Source organism: Drosophila eugracilis, unplaced genomic scaffold (assembly GCF_018153835.1).
Source record: "Drosophila eugracilis isolate 14026-0451.02 unplaced genomic scaffold, ASM1815383v1 contig_415, whole genome shotgun sequence".
NCBI classification, from domain to species: Eukaryota; Metazoa; Arthropoda; class Insecta; order Diptera; family Drosophilidae; genus Drosophila; species Drosophila eugracilis.
Genome location: NW_024573278.1, coordinates 127,646 through 153,146, shown reverse-complemented (window position 1 = coordinate 153,146; position 25,501 = coordinate 127,646). Strand labels below are relative to the sequence as shown.

The following is a 25,501-nucleotide window of genomic DNA, read 5'->3' as shown; positions in this document are numbered from 1 at the left end:
CCTACCACTTACCACAGAAAGAAGGGCAGCCAGCAGAGCAGAAATACGCCCATGATGATGCCAAGAGTGCGGGCGGCCTTGTGTTCGGCCTTCCATCCTTTGGCCGGACGCACGGAACCGCCTGTGGGGGCAGATAAAGAGTTTAGGACCGAAATGAAAGAAGGCAATTGGCTGATTAAGTTCAATTCGATTCGATTCTATTCGCTTCGAATCGACTCGATTCGTCTCGGTTGCGACCCAGTCTTTGGGACTTTGGCCAGAGTCAAGTTCTTGTTAAGCCATTGCAATTGACAGTTTTCTGGTTCAGTTTTATGTATGTGTGTGTGTGTGTGGGTACACTTATATAAAAAATTGACTTATTATTAAGAAATTTAAAAAATTGTTGAGCTTAATTTTTTGAAATTTTAGGTCTACCTCTTGAAAGTTTTATGTAAATGTAAGATGTGCCCGTTTAAGATAGAAATTGTATCTTATTTCTAAACAGTAAAAGAGTAGATAAGGACCGATTTTAAAGAGTATTATTAACTTTCTTTTGAAATTAACAATTTTTAAAATTTCACAACTTTTAAGTTTAGATAACAAGTAACGCGTATCTGGTTCTGACAAGAAGCTCAATAAATATATGGCTAAACAATATACGTCTTTGACGATTTAAACTTATCAAACTTTTTTAAATAATATATAATTGTCTATATCTTCTAATTCCCTATACCTATTTTTATTTTCTGAGTGTAATAATGAAAAAAAACTTGTGTTTATGTACGTTTTATTGTAAGAGAGAAAGGATGTCGGCATGTTGCGTATACGCCGTGTGTGAGACGGGTTGTATCCTGGTATGTTTAGCTTTGACATTAGAAATACTTTAGTTGTTGCATGTTGTTGAGTATCGATGGCATTTCACCCTGTCCGGCCCCGCCCCCTTCGCCCACCTTGCAGCAACTGTCATTAAACTGGCTGGAAAGGCCAACATGTGTTGTATCTTGGTGCTCTGTGGTGGCATGTGCGTGTGCGGGAAAAGTAATAAAAACGAGGCAAACAATTGAAAATATTTACACAGGACACTTGTTATCACAAAGACATACATCTCCCCGTCCCTCCGTATCCAGCCAATCCACCCGCCCAAACATAAACATAAACATCACTGGAGTGCAGGAAGAAACACAAATCAGACAGACAGTGAGCAACAGGAAGCAGCGGACAAACCCCCATCGAAGTTCGCCCATCCAGCCGGTTAGGCTACCTGGATCCCCTGATGAATGCCACTCGGAGGTGGCCAGAACCAGGTGAAATCATAATGCAAAACGAAAGGCAGTGAGGAGGCGCAATAAAGCAAAGCAAACGCACGTGCAAACGGAAGCAATTATGTACAGCATGAGGGCAGCGAGTGGAGGAGCTGGAGGAAACATGAGGTTTGACTGGATGGTTGGTTGGGCTGTTGGGCTGTTGGTATGACCCTCCGGATTTAGTTGCCAAAGCTGGTTAGCTGGGTATCCAGATAAGAAGGTGCCTAAAACTGGCATTTTTGTGGGGATTTGCCACTCAAGTTGGATATCATTTACTGAGGGCTTTGAAAACTGGGGAAGCTCTTGGGTATCACTTAGCATTTATTTCTGATATATATTTAAGTCGAGTTTGGTTATCACCTGAGTGGCGATTAGGTTTTGAATTCATGAAGATTTGAGTCATTATATATGACTATATAGTTTAAAGTGCTTTTTTAATTAAGATAATTTAAAGGCAAGCCCATGTTTTAACTTTATATTATTAATCCTTGATTTTGAAAAAGAAAACCTCAGATTAATATATGGAAAACAAATATTTTTGATTTTGATTTGATATGTGCAGGACATGGTTAAGCTGTGATAATAAGATGATGTATTACGTTTCGATGCCAAAACAAAAAATAACGGCTGAGGTTGAAATGAAATGGATTAAAGTATGAAATGCCAATGAAGCTATATAAATTCTGGATTATGGAAAGTCGAATGATTGACTTTGATAGTGGGAGAGAAGAGTGAGTGAATGAGGCAGGTGCTGAAGCTGAGACAAGCAAAAAGACAGAGTCAGAGACACAGAGATAGCAGGAAAAAGAGAGAGAAAGGCATTGGGGAGGAGAGGAGGGGATACGACAAGACTCACCGGTTGCACCACAGTGACTGCATCCGGTTTTGTGGAGGCGCTTCCGGTTCTTGCTCTGCTGCCAACATGCTGTGACCGCCGCCGTTCGTTTGTGCCAGAAGCGAGTGGAACTTGACCTCGACCTGGACCCCTGGCCAAGATCTGGAGTTGGCTCGTGAATACTACGTTTACTACTAGCACTTGCACTTGCATTGGTGGTTTCAGTGTTGTCGATTGTGGTGCCGGCGTTTGCGGTGGTGGTTGTGGTGCTGCTGATGTCGGCGCCGCAGAGCGGACACTTGGGCAGCGGACTGGGCACCGCGGCAAAGGTGATACCACGTGGCCGCTGCTCAATGATCTCCGCCTCCTCCTCATCCACAAAGATGCAGATGCCGCCGCGTCGGATCAGCGAGGATTTATTGGAAAATTCGTGCTCTGCTTGTTGATTGGTTTCGTTTTTCGATTTTTAATTTGGCCACCGCATTTTCAGGATTTTTGTTTGTTTTGGTTGGAGTTGGTTTTTTGGAGTAGAAGTTTGTTTTTTGGTTGGACATAATTTGGTGATTTGATTTTACATATATACACATACAACACACAACGAAATGGCGTGGAAGAGATATAGATAGAGAGATAAAGAGAGACAGATAGAGACGAGTAGTAGACAATGTACAATAGGTATTTCACAGGACAGAACAGGACACTCTATATGTATATACGTATTTAGTTTTGGGCACACTCTTCAGATGCTCTTCAAGATCACATGCAGACGTGCTTGCCATGCACCGGCAAACGCAAAGGATCGGGATCGAATAGGAGGGGTTTCAGGACTCTATCATCGGGTTCCTATCTCTTCAAGTAGGTCGTCCCTTTCTGTCTTCGTTTGCAGGTGCAACTAACTATAAGCTGGCACTATTCTATGTTAAGCTAATCAACTAAGATTCCATTAGGAATTAGCTAAAGATACTTTTTGAAGTATTTTGTTTAACTTTTTCAATGCAAGTTTATAGGCTCTATAGTAAAGTACTCTCTGTATTTAAGAAATTCGCGCTTCTTTTTGTAAGATTCAACTTTGATGAACATATGTTGATGGGTTTTCCACAACATTATGCTTTCTATCAGTAACAATTTTTCCATCTATGTCTATATTGTCATTATATGTATTTTATTTTAGTTTTATTGTTTTTTTTTTTGGATATTTTAACATTTAGCTTGGCTACACGAGTACATAAAAACCAAAGACATAAATCAAAAAGATATTAAACAATTCTTCTTTAGCTCATAAGTAAATTAAAAAAAAGAATTTTGTAATAATTTTAGAAAACATTTGAATCTCTTGAACTTCCAGTGGGAAATTGACAAAAAGAGAGCGAATTTCGAAAAGGCAGAAATAAATTGTCCTAAAAGAGCTACTTAATCCAGGCACGAATTTAACAGTCTACACAATAACCGGACTACTCACTTGCTGAACTGGTGGAGACGCGGCCCATGGGGATGTAGCTGCGACTGTCACTGTTCTCCTGCGAGAAGTTGATGACATTCACGTCGTAGGTCACCACGGACGCCTGTCGCTTGCGAACAGTCTGGATGCCATCGTAGCCAGCCAGGATGCTGCAACGTCCTTGGCGGCCAGCGCCTCCCCCACCCAGTCCGCCGGAAACGCTCACGTCCGCATCGCCGGCGCTATCTTTGCGCTTGAACAGTGGCGACGTGACATCCCGGTGCTCATCGCCACATCCTTCAACTGGCGACAGCGTGGAATCGAGTATGATCTCCGGCTTGGGTGATATGTTCGGCTGCGAGGGCATTTGGGGATTTGGCTGCGGTACAGGGACGGGCATTGGCAAAGTGGTCACCACATCTAGGGACACGGTGGAGGCGTCACTGGGCGTATACCCAGGTCCGGCGGCATGCGGCGGCGGCGACAGGAAGTACACATTGATGGACGCCGATTGCGCGTTCGAGGAGGAAGATTCCATGGCAGCTCCATTGGCCACGGAAATGGCCGGTGGAGCCGGTGTGTTCGGTGGGGACATCAAATAGTTGGCGCACACCTGGTCACTCAGCGTGCTTAGGCGCTGTGGAGCGCCGGCTGGTCGGCCCAGTGGAAAGCTTAGCGATCGAAAAATCTCGGCCAGCTCCGAGCTGCTGGTGATGAGCAAGCCACTCGGTTCCGGCAATTCTGGCGGCGACAACGATGGCGGTGGCGTAGCTGGCTGCTGGGGGGATTCCCCGAAACAATCAGCCAGCTGGGCCAGCTCGTCGTCGCTGCGAATCCTCTCCGGCGGAGTCTTCACCTCGCTAAAGTCAATCAGCTGAACTCCATCACTGAACTGCTGGATCACACTGGCACCGGTCTGCTCGCTAAGCACATTAATGTCCAGCAGGATGTCCGGCTTGTTGGGCGTGGAATCCGTATCGCTGTGCTGCCGCTGGCGTCGCTCAAGTTTGCGTTCCTTGCCACCGCCGCATCCGTTGTAGCTGTGCGACAATTTCCGGTTCCGGGAACGTCGGAAGAAGCTGGATCCCTCAGAGTTGGCCTGATGACGTTTCTTTTCCAAGGCAAAGCACTCGGTGCTCGAACGCTTCGTCTTGGCCAACAGGGAGAGAATGTTGAAGCCCTTCTCCTTACCAGGCAGTGGTTGTTCCGGCGTTGCCCGGGATTCGCTGATGGTGCGCAGGAACTCCGAGTCGCTGGAGGCGAATGCCTTCCTCCCGCAGGCTGCTGCACCTGCTTTTAGGCGGATAAAATCCGTTTCGCTGAGTGCGGCATACTTTCCACCCCCTGGCCCACTGATGATGGTGCCACCCGTTTGCCGCTTGAAGTACAGATAGTTATCTTCGATCAGGCGCTTCAGCTCCTTGTTGTCCTCGGCCAGCGGCAGATGGGTGTCGTACAGGTCGTTACCCTCGCTCTCATCGCTGTTGAGACCGAAGACCCGATAGGCTGTGGACTCCGGTTCCGGTTCACTGTTCCCACTGCCGCTGGTTAGGCTGAGTTGTTGTTGCGGAGCAGAGGGATGGCTCTGGTCCTTATCTATCTCCTTGGACGGGATCATCTTGCCTTCCGTCCATATCTGTGGATTGAACACTGGCGCCGGTGGCTGCAGCTGGTTGTGGGACGGCTGCTGCTGCTGCAGGGCCATCATCGAGGGGGCGCTGTCCGTATGCGTGACCTTCTCGTACCGCTCTTGCTCCAAGTCCCGCAGATCGATGCTGCTGCGGCTGAGACGTCTTGGTGGTGGTGACGGGACACGCAGTTCATCGCACTCGTCCCTGTCGTCGTCCTCGTCGGTGGCCGGTTGCAGCATGTCCTGTGGGTAAAAGGCAATCACACACATGCATACAATAGGGAGTCCTGACAGCGCATCAATTACGCAGGACCACAAAGAAAAAACTCTAGAATAGAGTACTGCCCCTCTAGCATCTAATCTAATCGCTCTGCATCCTTTTATTAAAGATGAAAAAGGTCTTTGAGTCTGGATGTCAGTGTTGGCCTCGGGGGTTTATCTTCCTCTTTTTCTTTTTAAGATTTTCTTACAAAACGTTTGTGAATTAGAAAGAAAATATTTCCTTTTATATGCAAATCAAGGAAATGCACAAAAAGCGCATTCAAATATTAAATAAGTTTACCAAATTATATTATCCAATCTTAGTTAAGTAGATTTAAGCTACTAATATCCAACAATTTATATGCAATATAATTTTATTGCTCCATCAAACTAGCAACACTGATTTTCATTAGCAAACTAGGCTTCCTCCCACTTTGCAAACTCACCTCCAAGTTGCTAAGAGCACTGTGTGTCTCCTCGCGAGCAGAGGCCACGTTCAGATCACAGTCGCTGGGATGCAGATAGCTCAGGTTGGTGGGCTGCTGGGTGTGGCCCATGTGGACGCTGTTCAGCAGGATGTTGGAGCTGGTGCGACTGAGGGCCTTGCGCTGACGTATCGCCTCCCTGGAAAAACCACAGAGAACAGACCAGAGCAATTTAGCAAGCCATCAACTTCGACCGGGGCCCAACTCACTTAAAGATGCGCCAGTACATCACCAGCATGACGATGCCCGGTATCCAGAAGCTCACCGAGCTGGAGATGAGGGCGTAGGCCTTGTTGACCACAAACGAGCACTGGTCCGGATGCAGCGACACCTCCCGCAGATGCTCTTCAGTGGTGTACCAGCCCAGGAAGATGGGCGTGAAGGATATGAGGGCGGGCAGGATCCATACATTGGCGAGCATGAAGCAAACCGTTTTGTGTGTCATATTCAATGGATACTCCAGCGGACGCACAATGGCGTAGTATCTGTTAAACAGGCGGTGAAAAAGAGAGGAGCATGAGGAGGAGGGACATCTTTATTAATGGAAATGAATTGCGGACAGGGCCACTACCCACAAAAGCACCAGGTGGCTTTCAGCCGCTCTTTGGCTGGCTGGATAATTGTGTTTCGGTACTCAGGTTGCCATGCCAAGGAATCGATTTATTAAACTATCAAAAAGCTATTGCATTTAATCTTTGGATAAGTGCTATTTAAGAGAATTACTTTTAGTTATTAACAATAATTATTGACAGACTAAATTAATGCCTTCTGTTCTCAATTTAAAACAGTTAACATTGAAAGTGTGAAAGAAATAAAGTTTCCATTCTGTGCTTTAACTTTTCTCTGAATGAATTTTTACAAACTGAATTGTTATTTAATAATAACTAAGAATGCCTTCTTTTTATTAATATTTAATAATACTTTTTGGCACAAAAGAGTATATATTTTTGATTAATATTACATATTCCAGAGACTAGAATTTGTGTTGTATAAATGATAGATTTATTAGTTTAGCAGCATTCCCCTTGAGGGTCATCATTAATTTTCTAATTTCGATTGGTCTGGTTGTATTTTCCTTTGTTTTCGGTATCTTTTTCGGACCATCGAAAGGTGAGCGAAACACAAATTAATTAAAACAGACAAAGGGCCCATGCCAATGTCCATTGACCATCCGCCATTCTCTTCGCCATTGTTGTTGGTCAGCCCGAAAATCGCAGCTGTCGGAGCTTTCTGAGTAGGAATGGCGCCCAATTAACAGCTTGGTGGAGTTGAGGATGGGTAAGGATATGAATGGGTGGGGATATATAGAGAGAACGGCCAAGTTTCGACCAGCTGCAAATCATTTGGGCCGCATTCATCATACGGGCGGAGGCCCCTAATGTTTGCTTTTGATGTGCGCGCCTTTCACAGTAATTAATTGTTTCTTCTTGGCAATGCGCCGGGCAATGGTATTGAAAGTGATTTTGAGGGCGCCAGCATCTGGTCAAGATTAATGGTTTTATGGTCGATTTAAATGTGGCTTCCTGCCGCACCCAGCCATAATAGACTTTAAACCGTTTAATATAGATGGTGACATAAATGGGCACTCACCTGTCCACCGATATGCAACACAGATGCAGTATGCTCGCTGTGGAAAAGTAAACATCCAGGCTGTTGTACACGTTGCACATGAACGGTCCGAACATCCACTTTCCGCCGGACAGTTCCACGGAGGCGTTGAATGTCATCGCACAGAGGGCCACCAACATGTCGGCCATAGCCAGCGACACAACAAAGTAATTGGTTATCACCCTGCGAACGAAACAAAACCCAAGGAATTTGTGAGTGTTGAATTCTGGGTGGGATTTGGATCCGGCTTTCGGACTTCTAACCACTCCTCACAGAGAGACCACGACAAACGAAATGGCATATGGCATTCATCATACGTGCTGAGTCCGGTGGATTTAGCTGTTTGGCTATGGCTTTGACTTCCCTTCCGCTCTGTTCTATTCTGTTGGCTAAACATTGCACTGCTTTCCATTTCCATTTCCGCTCTTTGAGCCACCAGGTCACCACCTGGTATGCAGCAATTTCCTTGGCTGTCATAAGTCATTCGACTGACTAGGCAGCTGCCACCTTCAGCTGGAAGCCACTGTCATGTGAAGTTATTATCTTTTCTTCAGGGTAAATGTTGCATTAAAGGGAGTTTTATGAGAAGAGAAAAGCACTTTTGCTCTCTTAAACATTAATTAATTTTAGAGAATTATTATGAAACTTGGAATAGGTATTAAAAGGAGAAGAGTTATTTAAGCAATGTTTAGTTCATATTATTTTGTAGAAAACCTACATATTTTTATTTCTCCTGTTGCTCAATATTAAACAAGATAATCTAAATGCTGCACTTAAGCTCGGCATATAAAAATGATACTTTCAAGTAATAACTCTTTACGCTTCTTATATGTGTTGCTTTTATAACATTTATGTACTTCTCTATATTGTAATATCTTAACGCGATCCTATATTGCAACCGGTTACGTTCTATAATAAGGTAGTTAAGGATAATCTGAGCACTTTCAGCTGCTTTTGCAGGATAATAAAGTCTTTAATCAACATCTACCCACGTTGCAGATGGCATAAACGTTGCGCAACATTAAACGGCTGCCGTGGGGGCGGTGCTCGAGGGGGCGTGGTAGTCAAGGGAGGAGGTGGGCGGTTTTTCGAGCCCTGCGCTCAATTGTATGCTACACTTATTTGCACTGCACTCTAGGGCGTCCTGTCATCGTGGCGCTGTCATGGCAGCGATGGGCTTGTGTGTCGCATTTAACTTCGTTTCGTGCTTTATTATTCCACTTGTCGCTCATTTAAATTACATTTATTACGCTGACACAAAAAGGATTCGCATTCGCATTTATCCTTTACCTCTGACCCGCACTGTGTTTGCCGTTTGCATTGTTATCCTGCCCCTTGCGGCAATGACCGTCAATTAAAACTGGGTGATCCAGGTGAGGGATATAAACTTACCTCAGTTTTCGATTGCGCTGCACTGAAATGATGACCAACGCATTTCCCAGGACAGCGGCCAGGATAATTGACGAGAAGATGAATCCTTTGAACAGCAGCAGTGATAGATCCAGCCAGCTCTCCTCCAACTCTTCCTGATTCTCCACGACAATCTCGCTGGCATTGCCTGTTATGTTTGGCCCAACTGTCGCTAGAAATTCGAATGGGGACTCTGAGGATGGGGAAAAGGACGAATAGGAGGCTGACGATGTGGCTGTTAATGATAGCGAAGTCAACGAGGCATCCACAAATTGTGATGTTATAGGCAAACTGGTCGTCGTCGTTGCAGCTGTTGCTGCTGTGGAAATGTGGCTTGTTAATGTTGCAGATTGCAGCTGACTGCCGCTGCTGTTGCTGTTGGTGGCTGATTTCACTGTTGTGGCACTAACTGCAACGAATGTTGCTGCTGCTGCTGCTGCTGCTGTTGTTGATGTCGCTGATGTGGCTGTTATGGGCAATGTCATTGTCGTGGCCAAAAGGTCAGCGACGTTAACCCCTGACATCTCTTCAATTTCGCACCGTGATTGAAACGCAGCTCATTCAAGTTCTTTCTTTAATGCTTTTTCACTGTTCTTGTGGTTTATCTTTGCCTCGGTTGCTGTGCGTAACTTAAAACGCGAGTAATTGCAATCTGCAATGCAAACAAGGCTGACGAAGTTCGTCGTCATCATCCTGGTTGCCAATCTTGCTCCACTGTGTTTCGAGTATTTGCTTAAAGCTACGACCTTTCTCCTCCACTCCATTTCCCAATCCTCTACAGGTCGTTTTTTCCATTCGGATCGCCGTATTGGAGCTGGTTGGCAATGGCAAAAAGTCGAAACTCGAGCTTCGGATTCGATTCGTTTCGGCACTCAAGCGCGCAACAGTCGGCGTCACGGGAACTGCAAATGAATAAATAAATAATTTATGAAATAATCGGAAAGTGTGAGGCTGTGAAACTGCATGAAATTGCTAAAATGAGAATGCGATGGGGAGTTCTTATGTGCATATACAAAATTCAGGGGCTATAAACCTCCATTGCCTATCGATTTGCCCGGGCAACATACGAAAAACCTATATCCTATATTTGCTCTCCCCATAGAGGACTGTCAGTTGTCCGTCGTTGGATTTCAACCACTTCAACTTTCTCTTTTCTCTTCCCTACATTAAACGTAACAGAAATATATATTGCGTATACGCAGTGTGAGCGCTTGGCATGCATCTGCATTTCTATATATCCCCAGCGACAGCAGTACTGTCAAGTGCTGACACTTGTGGAGAATGCTATATAGACAAGTTGTTGCGTTTAAAAGCGAGATTAAAGCGAGATTATCTTCGCAGCTAGTGGGTAAAGTTTCCATGGTGGCTCACGCCTCTGCACAATGGAACACTGTAAATCCTTTTGCACTGGCTAAAAGTAAAACAAAAGACTCGTCATAATCTCGACTAATCTTTAAGTTTATATTATTTCAAGCTTTTTGCGACTCAATTTGGCCGTTTAAAAGCTAGCACATCATCAGGGTGAAGCTAAAAACAAGCTTAGACTAAAGTCTCTACATTGAATTGAAGCTGAATCTCTGGCCTTGGCACTCTCACATAAATCGCTAGCTATACGTTTTTCGTTCCACTTGTGCAGATATACTAGTAGTAGTTTGTCTGTCTATCCCATATCCTTCAGAGTTTTGATTTTAATATTTTTAAGGTTTTTTTTACTTCTTTATCTACGGATAGCCTTGGCAAATTGATTGCATTGCAGCTCCTTGGTCTGTCCTTGAGCTGTCGACTTCCACTTGTTCAACCAATCCACCGGGGTCATCTTCTCTTTCTCGATTGGCAACTAAATGTTTTAATGCTCGGATTTAGACCACATCAGTGCGCTCTATCTTCTTTGGCTTATAAATTTCACAAGCCATTATTTATTGGTCGCTTGACTGCTAAAGTCCTTCTGGCCCACTCACCCACTCCCTCCCACTCTATTTGGCTTAATTATTGCCATCGCGGAAAGTTTACAAAGCCTCTGCCCTTCCGGCACTCGGGTTCCGCCTAAGCGCAAACGTCAACATGGCCCGTTCCGTGGATCCTGGGTCAATGGAAAATGCGCCGGGTCCTGCCCACAGGACTGGAGTCCTGTGTATCCTCGTTGCCCTCAGGTCGAGTAGGCGGGGTGCAAAGTGCAAACTTCAAAGCGCCGCGCGCACAGGACACGACTAATTCAATTAAATCCCTTAGCCATCCTGAGCCCGGCCGAAGGACGTTGGGGGGCATTAGCTGCCGCGCCATTTGAGGACTTAACTCCTCCGCCGGAGCATTAGCAAACTGATAAAGCGAGCAAGAGCAAATAATTGATCCAGTGGCAAATTCGAAAGGCAAACACTCGGAAAGCCAGTAACTTATTGAATGTCCTCTGGCTTCAGCTTCCTCCTGGACCTGGCTAACTGATAACTGAACAACCATCTGTTTTCAGCTGAAGTTGACAGATGAAAATAAGTATTCAAAATATAACTCAGTTTTCCAATGGCATTGACTCAATTAGTAACTATTTTGTTTTTCTTTGTGGCTACATTTAATCCTATTTAATTCAGTTTAAATCCTTCAGTCAGTGTGAGCTATATGGGGCAGGATGCCATAGGGCTTAGCTTGACGGACGAGAATTTCAGCACAGGGATTGCAAAACATTTTCTATTTACGGAAATAAATTGTACTCTCATTTTATGTTTTTACTATGTGTACAATTAATTAAATAGCACATTGTAGCACATTCTGTACTGGGGATAAGCCCAACAGCAATTAGCTATTGCGAAAACTTCTAGCTCGTGTGCTGTAATTTGTATACTTTTAATGCAAAATAAACTCTTTAATATATACAATAATGGATAGGTAAGGTTACTTTCTTGCAGTTTTTCTCTCCAATTAGTTACTTTGCCAAATCTGTTGATAGATTGCTGGGGAAACTGCTGTGTTAGGTAATCCCTCACTTTCGGTTTTGTCAAATTACTTTTTTTTTTTCTTGCAACTTTATGGTTGTTTATTTTTATTTTTCAAGGATACATTTTCAGCAGTTGGCAAATAGATAAATCCTTCAGAGCTGGCTCTTGCTAGGAAAAAGAGGTCGCACCACGTACATAGAGTTACTAAATAAATAAATGCCAGCTGGGGGTCGTCAGGTCGAGTTCGTCTGTGGGTCGTGTCCGGGTCATGTTTGTGTAAATTAGTGGCACAAATAAACACTCGACCAGTAGCTGCAACAGATGCAGCATCTAGAAAAAAACACTCGATTGATGGATTGTTGATGTCCGAACAGGGGCCAAAGTTTAGTTAATTGAAAATCCTGGTGATTTGCAGCCTGCTGTTATCGAAACTCGGCCAAGTGAATGTAGCTTATATCATTCTGGCCGTATAAGGAATTTGATTATACTGCCTTGCTGACCCATTCTCAGTTGACAGTCGACAATCGGAGTCGGATTCGGAGTCCGCTGAAACTGATTTTAAATGCCTGCTGACAGGCAGTCGTCAGGAAGGCAGTCAGGGAGGGAGTAAGACCGGAGCTTCTTGTCAGCCCAGGTGTGCAAGCTGTTTGGCCAACAAATTGAACCTAATGCGGCTCACGAATGGCATTTAAATAAGCCAGCAGTGAAGCTATGGGAACACCAAGCCTTTCCCCATGCGCAAAACAGGCCCCAAGTCGGAATATATTGGGAATATTGAGAAGACAACTGTCAACATTTAAATAAGATTGATCGATTGGCAGCGTCAACGGCATTGGCATTGGCATCCTCCGTGGGCGTTGGCCCAAATGCTCTCGCCTTCTGGGGCGTGACGGACTTTACACGCGCTTTGATTTCCATTAAACAGGATGGCCCCAGGTTCCGCTTGGGTGCACAGCGAAAAATATTATAAGATTTCTTTCAGCTAAAAGTGTTTATAGAAATGGCTTGCAGGAATAATCTTTTACTTTACTTTAAGTCCTCACTTGAATGAGATTTTAGTTTCAAAAAGAGAACAGACAATATTAGTAATTATAATTCTCAGCTTATAGCTGTTGCTTAACTGCTGTCTCTGACCCTTAGATCTTTGTATTTGTCGGGAGCATTCACTTAGTTAAAATTAAAATCACTTTTTGCTGCTTGGACAGCATCACTGACAACAACAATGTAAGTGCAGAATTATCTGTTTGGATGCAGATAAGCTGAGATAAGTGAAGGCGAGTCGCTGATCTCTCGGCTCATCTCAACATTCGTTCGTTATCGCTTTAAAAACGCAGTCGCATTACCAAAACAACTCTACTTTTCATTGACACCTTTCCTGCGCCGTATTTTTTGTTAATAATAAATTTGATAAGAAGGTGGCATAAATGAATGCCTCCTGAAAACAATAATAAATGAATAATAAAGGTAATTGATGCCTCATTTGTGCAAAATTAAAGAAGATTTCATTTTGATTCATGTCATACAACTTGTAACCACTATAAAATATTGTCTACCTTCTGGCTGTGAAACGATATGTCACTTATCAGAAAGCAAGCGTTAAATATTTTCATTAAGCCGCTATAATAAAACATTTCAAGGCTTATCGATGAATGCCCACTCCAGTCATTTAAGTATCCTTTCATTCATTTGACATGCAGGATATTGCTGAGAAAGCTGGTCCATAAGCTTAACATATTCCAAGTGTAAAAGTAATGTGATTATAAAATAATTTTTAAAATATTTTCTGAACATTTTTTCTCTGACTGGAAGCTTTACAATTAGCTTTCCAATTTGAATGCCAGTCAGTGTGTCCCGCTTAACACTCGCTCTGTGTGCGACAAATTGGCACTTCCGTTTGGGATTTGCCGTTTGATTCGCTTGTTTACACTGACCAGCGGGCTGTCTTTAGGCGGCATTAGAGTGCATAACAAATCACTTAGCGCCTGTCCATCAGGGACCTAATCAAGCTCACATGGGGCCGTTTGCATTTGGCTATAAAACTTGCGGATTGCCAGGCTTTCGGCATCAGTTGTCCCCTAAAGCGGTCCCAAAGCGCAACGTGGTCCCATACGCCAGTTATAGTAGAGTAGTAATAGGTCCAGCGCTTCCGGAGTGTCCTGTCCTAGGAGGCCACTCGCCACTCGCCACTCGTAAAAGCCAGAAAAGACCGTACACACAGAACACAGTCCAAATAGCCAGTTATGTGTGGTCCCAGTTATTGCACACTGCTGCTAATCGCGGCTTCCTGTTACGTCCTCGTTTGCAGTCAGGCAAAGTCCTTGCAGGTGAGTCTCTGGTGTCCTGAAAAGGTGCTGTGTTTTGGGGTGGCAGTGTTGGCCAAACAAGCGCCACTTAATTAGTGTTATTTGCCCAGGCACAAGTTCGCCAACTTAGCGTGATAATTTCCAACGACTGCCAGCGCTCTTGAATTTTATAAGCGGAAATTCGGTGCAAAAAGTTTTTTCTGCTGCATTTTCTGGCATACTCATTTCCCCCTGTCAACGGCATTTGAAATGCTACCAATTAGGTTGCAGATGCTGGAATTTTCTCTTGTTTTTTTTTGGTTGCCAGCAGGCAATCGATTCGCATCCAATTAAAATTCGGGATACATGGGCAGCCACAGTGCGTATACGTGTTGCGTAACTAATTCTTACCACTAATTAAAATAGCTTGATCTTAGTGTTTTGTAGTATTTCGTGGTGAAAATTTAATGCAATCGAATAGGCCTTAATTAATCAATAGATTAAAATTGTATCAAGCTCATCACAGTTCATAGCATTTGGTATTTGTGGTGCTGTGTTTGCTTTTTGCTAATATTGCTTTTGCCCAATTTGGGTTAAATATCTATGCTAAAGGTCAAATTTGTTGAATTAAATTCTGCAGTGAGAACAATGGTTAATATTAAGATTGATTTGACTAACTTTTGTACTAAAAAATATCGATATTTGAAACGTAAAAAACATCTCAAACAAAATTATGAATATAAATTAATATAATAAATTAAATTTCCTAATAGACTTCAGTCCTTTAACTTCAAAAAGATATGTTAAAGAATTTTTTTGGTATTTCTGTTGTGTGTAATCTTGAGTGCTGTGCCAAATGAAGGTTTAATATCAAGTATACGCCCATGCAGACAGATACCCGCTTAGTGTGAGCGTTTATGGGCGAAGTGCGATTTACAAGCCGATTTCAGGTGTTGGCATTTCAATCTACATTGAGTTGTCTAATCAAGCGGCACACGCTGCTCTTCCAGGCTGTAAATTGAAACAATAAAGTGCTTGACTCGCACATTCACAGACACCCACACATACTAACACCCACAGGCACACATACAATCATCAGACGGGTTGTGAGTGTGCAGCTCACGTACGAGTATGAGCATAAATAGGCGGCATAAAAATAACTTAACACGTGTCGACAGTTTGGCAGCCTGGGAACCCTCAAAAAAAAAAAAAAAAAAGAGGAGAAAAAATATAAAAAAACATCCTCCAAGGAAATATCTCAAATATTTAGCTCCTTTTTTCATACCTCTCGTGTTCTGGTTTTTTGTGCTTTGCTTTTGTGGCACTTTATTTGTGCAGGGCACGAGCAAACTGGATTTGGGAAATCACATCAACGCAGGCTCTGCCAGAGGATCAACATCATCATCAACTTCCCTTGAAGCGCGCCAAAAACGCGCCATGGGCGACTACAAAGAGCTGACTGACATCATTGACGAGCTGGAGGAGAATAGCCTGGCCCAGAAGGCGAGTGCCACGGTGCCGTTGGCCGCCGTACCGCAACAGGGCCAAGAATTTGATTTGGATAGCATGCCACCACTGGCCTATTACCTGATTCTGCAGAAGCTGCGACAGCGTAAGTTCGCCTACGGGGATCACACTGCGTATACGCAACATTGAGTATAGAGAGATGGACGCGTGCTGCAATGTGAAAGAAATATCCGGTGGAAGCCTTCTAATTGGATTCCGAATCACGTTCACATTTCACGCCACCATCTCGATTACTTTGGCATACTTTATACATAAGCTTTTCCCCATTTCTGCAGAGAGAAAAACATAATGCGAAAATCTTGCATGGCAAGCATATAATATTCATGTCATTTGCCATATTTATTTACATTGTGGTATGTTTTATTATTAGTATTCATTTTACGTAAAGTCCAGATATTATTAAAATTATGGAATTTGCTTTTGCAGAAAGCTTTTAAGGCTGTTGATGTTCCTACAAATAATCTTAGGCAAACGTATAAAATATTTCGTTGCATACTTATTGGAGTATCAGGTTTACTATTATAATTCACACTTTATGCTTTTGTTGTGTTAATGATTGCTAATTACTTGAGGATTATTTAGAAATAATTGTCGTTATATTTTAAACTAGTGCAATTTGAGCTTGAATCTTATTTTTCCTGAATATTTTCTTGCTCTTACATAAAAAATCTTCTAAAAATCATCTTTAATGTTGTAAATTCATCTATAAACTTATACTACCAATTTGTTCAAATTTTCTACTCTTACCCACCCATCTATGTGGACAGTGCAGAGCAATGGCGAACCCGCATATCGCGTGCGAACGCCACGCCTTGGCCGCAGCATTGACTCCTGGCGACTCCTGGACAGCGAGGGAGCGTCGGAAATGGCGGGTGGAGAGGAGGCCATTGGTGGCCAGTTCAGGCAGCGCATGGTTAAGAAATCGGTGCCGTTCAAGCCACGCCTGGGCAAACGTGCTCAAGTGTGCGGCGGCGATTGAGTCACGACAAGGACGCAAGGACATGCCACCGAACCGGACGGAGGACGAACCCAGGACAAGGTTGAGGCCAGGCGACTGGCCCTCGAGCTAACTTAAAAACCCCCAACCCCCCAGAACATTAATGGCCAGCTGAATTCGACGCGACGCAAAAATAATCCACATATGCATAGTGAATGACTACTAGTTACCAGCGCTATAACCCTGTTTTTGAGAGGAACTAATGATGTGTATATATAGTACATATATTTATTATTTATTTGAATAAATTGCAGCCCCCAAAAAGTTTTGTTTACTCGCGACGATGCGACGAATTTGCATCCCAAATGAGCTGGGAATTAAATAAACATGGCAATTTCATTTACGTCGACCATCGCCGTTGATCTCTTGGCTTTGCTAAGGTTTCATTTTGGCAATATAAAATATGTTATTTCCTAGTGAAATTAATGAAAATTTCATAGTCACTGATAGGGCGCGTAAATTGGAAAAATGCGGCCAACAACTGCACACAGTTGCCACAAATTCGCATCCGAATGCTGGCCATGGCAACTGCAGTTCGTTGTTCGCATTTCGCTATGCGTGTTGGCTGATAAAATATCTCGGTAGCAACATTGCCACACTAAAAAAATCCTCGGCCACAATTTTGGGCCACCCAAAAGCTGGCTGCTGGCTTTATTCGGCCTGATGAAGCATGAAAATATTGTGCGGCGTTGGCAATGAAAACCGATACGGTAACCATTTTATGAATATTTCCTCAGTTGAAAACTTTAATTTCAATTTATACTCGTTTACCAAGGACTTAAATTTTCAATGAAAGGCTTTTATTGAGAAGAAAGAAGTTATTTGCTTTAAATAAAATGAAACTTGTTTGTGGTCGTTATAAGTCTCGGGCTTATTGCAAAAACTTCTTCTGAAGAATAGAAATAAATCAGCATAAATGATCATTAAAAATCAGAAACAACAAAAGTTATTATTCTGAAAACAGCACTTTCCTTTTAATTATATTATTTTGCATCTAACACTCCGCTTAATGCTCAAATCTTATAATAAATTAAAACGAAAAGTCATTTAATTCCATTCGCATTGCTCTAACTCTGACGCTGACGCAGCTGTTTTTCGCAGCAGCCTCGGCAGCTGGAAGTTTTCGCAACTCATTAGGAACGTGCCACATGCCAATTAGTTGGCCTAACCAGGCATGCTCCCATCCGCTTCAGTAGCCATGATCCACAATCCTAGTTTATGCCAACTCCAATTATTGACCCCAGGTGGTTGAGGAAACGCTGGAAATTAACCATTTGGTATTGGCAGGCCCCAGTCGAAGGATTAAGGCCCTCATGCATCCTGGGATGGATCGTACATCACGTAACCGAAGGCAATCGAAGGAACAGCTCCTCTAAGCAGCGGATACATATATCCGTCTGAATCGTGCTTAAATTGCGATAATGGGCACACAGGCCAGGCCTCCGGATTGCCCCGCCCCGAAGAAGATATTGAAACATTATAACTGCAAAATGGTAATAAATTTATCTCCACCTCTGGGGAAGAATAAACCAAAAAAAGAGCAAGCGAGGAAGAAGAGTCGCAGGCCAGACACGCACATGAAGGCTCGGTGAAAACAGAAAACCACTCTGAAAAAATCCATATATCTTTTAAAAAAGGTAAGAAAATTTGTAGTTTAACACTTATTAAAGAAAAACTTTAATCGAATTGTATACCATATAGATATTACTTCTCATTCAGGCCATTCCCGATTCAGTAAATTTATTAAGCATGTTCATTCATCATTCAGGCATCCGCTTATTCGCGGTCACGTACAAGCCAAATGGTAAACCATATTGTTATTATTATTCAACATGGTTAGTCATACGTGAACCTATAAACTGACTTAATATACTTCAACGGTTTCAATTTCCTTTGTTTTCGAGTTTTGACCAACTTTCAATAACCTGGTATTGCAAATAAATTTGTAATTAAAAACAATGGAAACCAAAGCATAATCAGGATGAAATCAGCAAATAAAATTGACGTTGATTGTAAAATTTATATCAATGAATTTAATAACTAAAAGTTATTAGTGAAAATGAATTTCAAATCAAGAGCAAAGCAAAAGCGGATTACAAAATTGAAAAGGCAAATAGGAAAAACATAAATGAACATCAGAAAGCTTTATCATTATAATAAGAGTGTAAAAAGGAACCTTTAGACTTCTTCAAATTTTTTAAAGTGTAAGTGAGACCGGGAATCGGCAGGAACTTTGCATGATAGCTGGCGTAGATTTACAGTCGGTTCGTTGCGTAAGGTTAAACTACCTTAACATTAACATCAGCTGGGCTTCCTGTCTACGTGGCAGTGGGCGTGGATATCCCTTTGGTTCTGCTCTCTCCTCTTCTTCAGCCAAGTTTCTGGCCCTATCTTGGCCAACAAATATATGCATATGTGCGAAATGATAAGTTGATTGTGTCTAAGTACGCGCGTGTGCGTGTAAGGAGAAATCACTTTGCCTGATTAAACGACGCCATTCCGATTCAAACATTTATTTTTTTTTTCCTGCCAAGCCAGCGGGATGTCTGGTTATGTGTAGGGGTCTGCCTGTCTCTGTCCGGCACACTCACCTTGGCCAAAAAGCGATCTCCGCCATTAAGGTGAATTGTTAAAAATGTCTGCTAATATGCCGGGGCAGCTCTCAGCTTCAACTGCAAACCTTATTTATGGAGCCCCAGCCGACTGATTTAAATTGATGGCCCCATTCTGGCCCCCTTCAGCGGGTGTGGCACTCACTTAATCAAATTTCAGCCAAGCCGAAAAAGGCTTCAAATTGGCTTTGTGTGTAAGTTGTGTTCGTTTCGACCACAAAAGTGGCCAAGATTATTTATGTGGCCTGTATTGTATTTGCGGGCACTTTGATGTTTTCAGCACACCTGCATAATGGCAATGACTTTATCGATACACTGGCATCAAATATTAATTAGTAGGGGCTGCCGACCTGTCGAAGTGATTGATAATTCGAGATTATCGGCTTCCTTGAGTGAGCTATGATATGGCAGGAACTTACTTACATTGCCTTTTAGTTGGTCAAGCAAATTGACAGGCAATTGGTTGTTGGCTGCTAAGAACACTCTATTGCAAGTCAATCTAATGATTACTTAAGGGTTCTATTTAAGTAACAAGTTAAGAAAGTAAACCATCGTCAGTATTCTGAAGTATCTATGCAGCCAAAAAATAATTATAAAAAGTTTTCTTATAATCTTTGTTTAGCATTGAAGTCCCAACAATTTTCCCTGTTTAAGTTCTTTTCATGCTTAGAAATTTAAAAAAAATATTTGGCCAAAATTTATGGGATTTCCGAAGACTTTCGGCCAACTATTTTCGTTTCGGGCTGATAAACTTTTCATACGGCTTTTGCTATTTCTGTACTTCTAAAGTACACACATAGTCCTCTAGAAACTCTGGCCCCGTGGACAAATACCAAAAGTTTTGGAATGGATTGGAGGGGAAATCCTCTCCTGCCAAAATGCAGTCACGCCAGAGTGGAAAGGACGAAATGCTCTTGGCTATAAATCCGGTGACGGACAGGTGGGCGACGCCTCCGCCAGTTTTGCAGAAAAGTAAAGCTGCAACTTTTATTTTTTGGTTTCTTTTTTGGGCCATTTCCATGGACTGGTTCTTGTTGCCACTGCAATTTTTGCTGCCCTTGCATGGCATCGGGAATTTAGAAATTGCAAATGCAGCAGCCACATTACCACACAGACACATACAGAGCTGCCATTCAAACACAATGCTCCTGCTGCTGCTGCTGCTGCTGCTGCTGCTGCTACTGCAATTGAGGCCTTCTGAGGACGACGAGGTCACCAACCAGGGAGCATAAAAGCTACCGAAAACCAATCGAAAATCCAGTTTTTGGCAATACGCGTCAGGGCCCCTTGGCAATGGCAGTGGCAGTGGCTTTGACGTGGCCGTTGACGGTGCCACTGACATTGGCATTTGAAAATCCTAGCCCTGACATGGCCCCCATCCTCCTGCCCTATTGATCCCCACCGGCATTATTATACAGTCGGTCTTCCCTTATCCAAACTATTACAATGTTCTTCTGCAGTAGGTCGTAGTGGATGTGGGACATGTGCTGTTTCTCGTCCATCAAAATCTTTATTGGCTATCAAACTATCATAACGGCTGACTTTTACCAATTCTGAATAGTTGTTTGTCAGAACTCACTGGTGAAATTGTTATAAATAAAATACAAGTGTGTCGTAATATGTCAGTTAGAAATTTCTATAAAATATATTGGTAAACGTTCAAAAATATTTCGACAGTAGAGAAGATTTTTACTGCCTTCAAAAACATTTTGTATATTTCGACGAAAGCTGGTTTTATTGTTTCATTTTGTTTTATATTTCATCGTTTGGCAGTTTAAATTTAAGCTTTTTGATCAACGTATTGTCTGGTCTTTCAACAGATTTTTCTGTAAGCTTTTTTCCAGGATTATTTCCAGGTTTTGTAATGGGCTTATTGAAAGGCTGTTTCTGCTTGTTCATGCCAGTTTTTCGTCAGGTTATTTTAAAAATTTTATAAATATTGTTTGATTACATTGAAAAGAACTCAATTTTTGTATGCTTTTAGCTTTAAATAACTGCCTTACCATTGTGTTAAAAAAGATTCCATGAAATGAGCATCGCAAAAACATATTTCAAGTAACAAACCCTTACTACCTGCTATAAAACCAGTTTTCCCTTGACTTTTCCTAACATCCCTTGACTAAGTAACTTTGTGCTAAAAACTTCATTTGTGCAATTGAGATACATATTTGAGTTATGAGAGTTCAGAGCTGTTGGCATTTGACAAAGTTTTGCCGTTAAATTGGCATGCAATTTATTAGTACTTAGAGGAAAGTTTGACTTAGAGAAGAACGACTGTAGCTGCAGGAACTGTGTTTGCTCTGTCAGAGTGCAACACTTTGTTCCGTTGATTTTTATTTAATATGCGAGTGACTGGGCAGGTTCGTGGCATGACCAGCCCCAACAATCTGCGCCAAAGCCACGCATGACTGGGCTAGATGCCGAGTTTGCTAGGATAGTTTAACCCCAGTCATCATCCATCAATTTGCCTTTGACATTCAGGCTGATGTGGCAAATTTGCCGCCACTCTGGCTCACACTGCCTCATAGCTATTCGTTTTCGTTTAATTACTGTCAATTAGACAAACATTGTGGTCCCGGACGGAACAGAGGCCTGCATATAATCAAATTACATGCCACATCAGGATGGGCAGCTACAAAATGTATGCATAGTGCCGCGCCAGCAATCAGATAATCGCCCGGCCACAGACCGATTTCAATAAACTGGCGCCACAAGGATGCGATTGCCATGAGGTTGTCCTTGAGGTGACCAAGAGCAGCAGCTATAGAAAGCAAGGAAGAAGTCGCTTTCAATTACGCCAGAGTCAGTTCACCCGGTAGCCATCCTGGCGTGACTTTTCCTGCCACTGCCACTGCCAATGCCACGGCCACTTTTGGTGCTCCTGCCATGTGAGACTGACTCAGGCTGACTGACAGACAGACTGACAGACAGGCGAATGGGTGGGTGGCTTGGTTGCTTGGTTGGTACATATTGGGTTATAAATATTTGTCCGATTTCATTTGGCCAGTGCCACGACCTGCTCCCCGGCGGAAATCTGTTTCGTGCACCGCCTGCTTAATATAAATACAAATCAAATGCGGCCTCCTGACGGCCATTAATTGTATCGTGAATTCATGTTTCCCGCCAGAGTTTTCCAGCTCCACCTTTCATTTTGTTGCCCCCCTTGGGAAACGCTTGGCGTGCCAAGTTTGTTGCTCCAGGCCGGCTGGGAAAGGTAATGAAAAAATTAAATGAAACAGCACGCAAAGTGGCTGTAGGCGGGTAGGATCGTGTGCTTGCTTAAAGCCGGGCTAATGAATTAAAGATATAAATAGTTTAAAGGCTCATAAAGTAGTTCAAGCTGGACTGGGGGAAACATGAGATGGATTATCTTGTGGGATTTTAATTAATATCTCTTACTATTCTACCTTCTTTATTCTTTTCTTTTTTTAACTGAGTATTTAAATACTCAAATTCTTGAATCAGCTAATAAAAATCATTTGCCTTAGTCATAATTGTCTTGAATTTATTTGTTATTGATAAACTACAATATAAGCCAATTCGTACAAAGAAAATGAAAATTACTAGCATTTTTCCTCCAAAAAGTACTAACTAATTTTGTGGAATGGACTTCCCAAAAGGGAGAAATATTCCATTTATTCTACTCCCATTACAATGCACAAATTATTTCACAAAATTCATCTATTAAAATTAATTTAAAATCCAAAACATTTCTAATTTCAAGGTTTGCATTTATATTTGTTTCTCATTCACGTCAGTAACATATTACAAAACAAATTAAGCCGACATGCCGATTTAAAAATAAATCGGCCAGCGGAAAATGCAATGAATGAAAAATGCATTGGAAAAGTGCATCGGGTATTCTCGACTGCCATTGCGTGACAATGCCAAATGCCATGGGAATGCACCCATTCTTCCGCCGCTCTTGGCACTGAACTTCGGTTTCGAGGGTCGATCAAGGATTTATTGATAGATGACCCTGCCATTCAGGCGGACTTTGTTAACGGACATTTATAATTGACAGCCTATTGCTCTGGTTTCCGTGTTCGAAAGTACTCCCCCATTTCGGCTGCTCGTTTAGAAATAATTATAATAAATTGCCACTACTAAAGGGGGGCAAAAATGACAGGAGCAGATTGCTGGCTCGATGGATTGTTTGGGGAAACACCCGTTGGTAATTAACTTTTTAGTTGATTTTGGCCTGGTTGCGGTATATATGTCATACCTTTTATGCTTCACGTAATTTAAAGGGGGGACATGGCTTTGGCGGTGATGATGCCTGGCAATTATGCCGTGATTATGACGTTGGCCATATGCAAATGAGCATATTCGACGCGTTGGCTTTTCCTCACTCTCGGGTTCGTTTTGTGACTTTTAATTGCTCTTGTGCGAGTCGATGGGTCACTTCCGTTTTGCCCCCAACTCACACCCCTCTACACCCCGTGGGGCGTGGCTTTTGGTTGGCCATTTCGGTTGCATATTGACAGCTGCAAAAAGCAGAACCAACAACAGCACCCATCAGAAACCGCTTAAAGTGTCAACTTTAAAACGCTCAACTAATTGCACTCAACCTCCGGAATAAACTACAGACCGAAATTTGTTGCACTTAATGAGCAAATTTACAAAACATTTGAGCACAATTACCGAGCAATTTAAGTTAAATGAACTGTTTCTGATGTTTTACTTTCGTTTTTCCTTCATTTTTCTGTTCTTGTGCCGCCCCAAATTATTTATAAGGCCTGGGCAAAAAACACACACAGACGACGGCGCTGATGAGGCAAATGAAGGGAAAAAAGGAGAAAAATCTCAAAAAAATAATAAAAAGAAAGACGACAGCTAACAGGATTAGCGTGATTATGTACATATATTTTGTACATTCTAGCAGAATAATTACTTCATTAGCCTTTGAATTTTTGTTGATTTCGGAAAAAATTGCACAAGTCCCTTAGTTATGAGTTTATTAAATGCTGTCAAATTTAATTTCACTTTAAAAGTTAGCTCTTGCAGCCATTTGTCTTAAGCACTTTTAAGTAGTTATCATCGAAGTTTGATCTTTAATAGTTATAACTTTCTTATTACAACTTTGATGACTTTCTGGAGAAAACTTTGCAACTAGAATTCATATCAATAATATCGTTTTGAGCTGTAGCAAAGTGCTTTGTTAACTTTATCAACTTTATTATAGTTTTTATTGGTCTTTGGATAAAACGAGTACTTACAATAAATAAAATTGACTACCTTTGTGTTCTTCCAATAAATTATTTGCATCTCCTTCGGCCTCTACTCTCTAAATGTAACTTTTTTAATGGGATTATTTTTGTGTCCTTTTCAAGGGGAACATAAATTTTACCTCCGAGGGAAAGTTTTATATTCGGCTTTGTTTCACTTGGCTTTAGTTAAGTTTATTATACAGTAATCGCAACGCCCACAGCATAAATATATGCATAAATATGTAGAAAATACAAAAAGAGGATAAGTGAGGGGGAAACTTAAAACCAACTGGCTGCCGAGTTGGAAAAGTGCTAGCTTTGGGGCTAGTTTTCATTGCTGGCACTTGATGGCAGTTTTATTGATTTGTTGTTGCAAACTTTTCCCTTTTTACATGGCCCCCGAATTTATGGCCCCCCGACACATCAACAAACACACAATGGCGACCAAAGAGAGACCCTGAAAACGCCGCCAAAAATTTGCATTCGCCCCAGCCAAGGCTGCTGTAGTTTTGCGTTATTTTTTTTTTTTTGGTTTCTCCTCAACTTGTGGTGTTTTTCATTATTCCATTTTGTTATTCACATTTTGTTTGTGGCACACACAAAAATGTTGACCGACGAGCTTAAACAGCGTTCGCCCATTTACTTGCCGTTCCTTTGATATTAACGATCCCTTCTGCATATAATGTTCATATATTCTCATTTTTTCTACATTTTTCGTAATGCCACGGAGGAAGACAACAGAAAACATTAGCATAAAACGCTTGTCAAGCAATTTCGTCGTGCACTGGGCGAAAAAAAGCCTGCCCATGGGAATTGTTTAAAACATTTCGGGCATGGGGGAATTTTCTATGGTAGCGGCGGCACGCATCAAGACCGCACGCGCTAATTAAAAGAAATAACCAAACAAAAAACTATGAAAACAAAGGCGGGGGGAAAACGAGCTGAATAACGTATAGTGTTTGCTAGCGAAAATTACTCATACGCCGCTTGGTACGT

General features: G+C 42.3%; 2 protein-coding genes across 3 annotated transcripts in view; one reads left to right on the top strand and one right to left on the bottom strand.

Moving 5' to 3' along the window:
* The window catches only part of LOC108111772 (octopamine receptor beta-3R), a 39,726-nt gene that overhangs the window by 1,633 nt on the left and 12,592 nt on the right, over positions 1-25,501 (bottom strand). The window contains exons 2-8 of one of the 2 annotated variants that reach the window (XM_017221337.2): positions 8,933-9,852; positions 7,523-7,723; positions 6,142-6,417; positions 5,894-6,071; positions 3,578-5,429; positions 2,140-2,553; positions 13-121 (exon numbers count right to left, since the gene is read on the bottom strand). In XM_017221337.2, the coding sequence (XP_017076826.2) occupies positions 13-121; positions 2,140-2,553; positions 3,578-5,429; positions 5,894-6,071; positions 6,142-6,417; positions 7,523-7,723; positions 8,933-9,474 (3,572 nt within the window). In that variant the 5' untranslated portion in view covers positions 9,475-9,852. The remainder of the gene's footprint in view (positions 1-12; positions 122-2,139; positions 2,554-3,577; positions 5,430-5,893; positions 6,072-6,141; positions 6,418-7,522; positions 7,724-8,932; positions 9,853-25,501) is intronic. The other variant, XM_017221338.2, reaches the window with a different exon arrangement.
* Positions 13,958-16,947, top strand: LOC108111773 (protein hugin). Its single transcript, XM_017221340.1, has 3 exons — positions 13,958-14,201; positions 15,498-15,771; positions 16,454-16,947. Exons 1-3 carry the CDS (start codon positions 14,118-14,120, stop codon positions 16,663-16,665), a joined length of 570 nt encoding a protein of 189 aa, XP_017076829.1. The 5' UTR covers positions 13,958-14,117; the 3' UTR covers positions 16,666-16,947.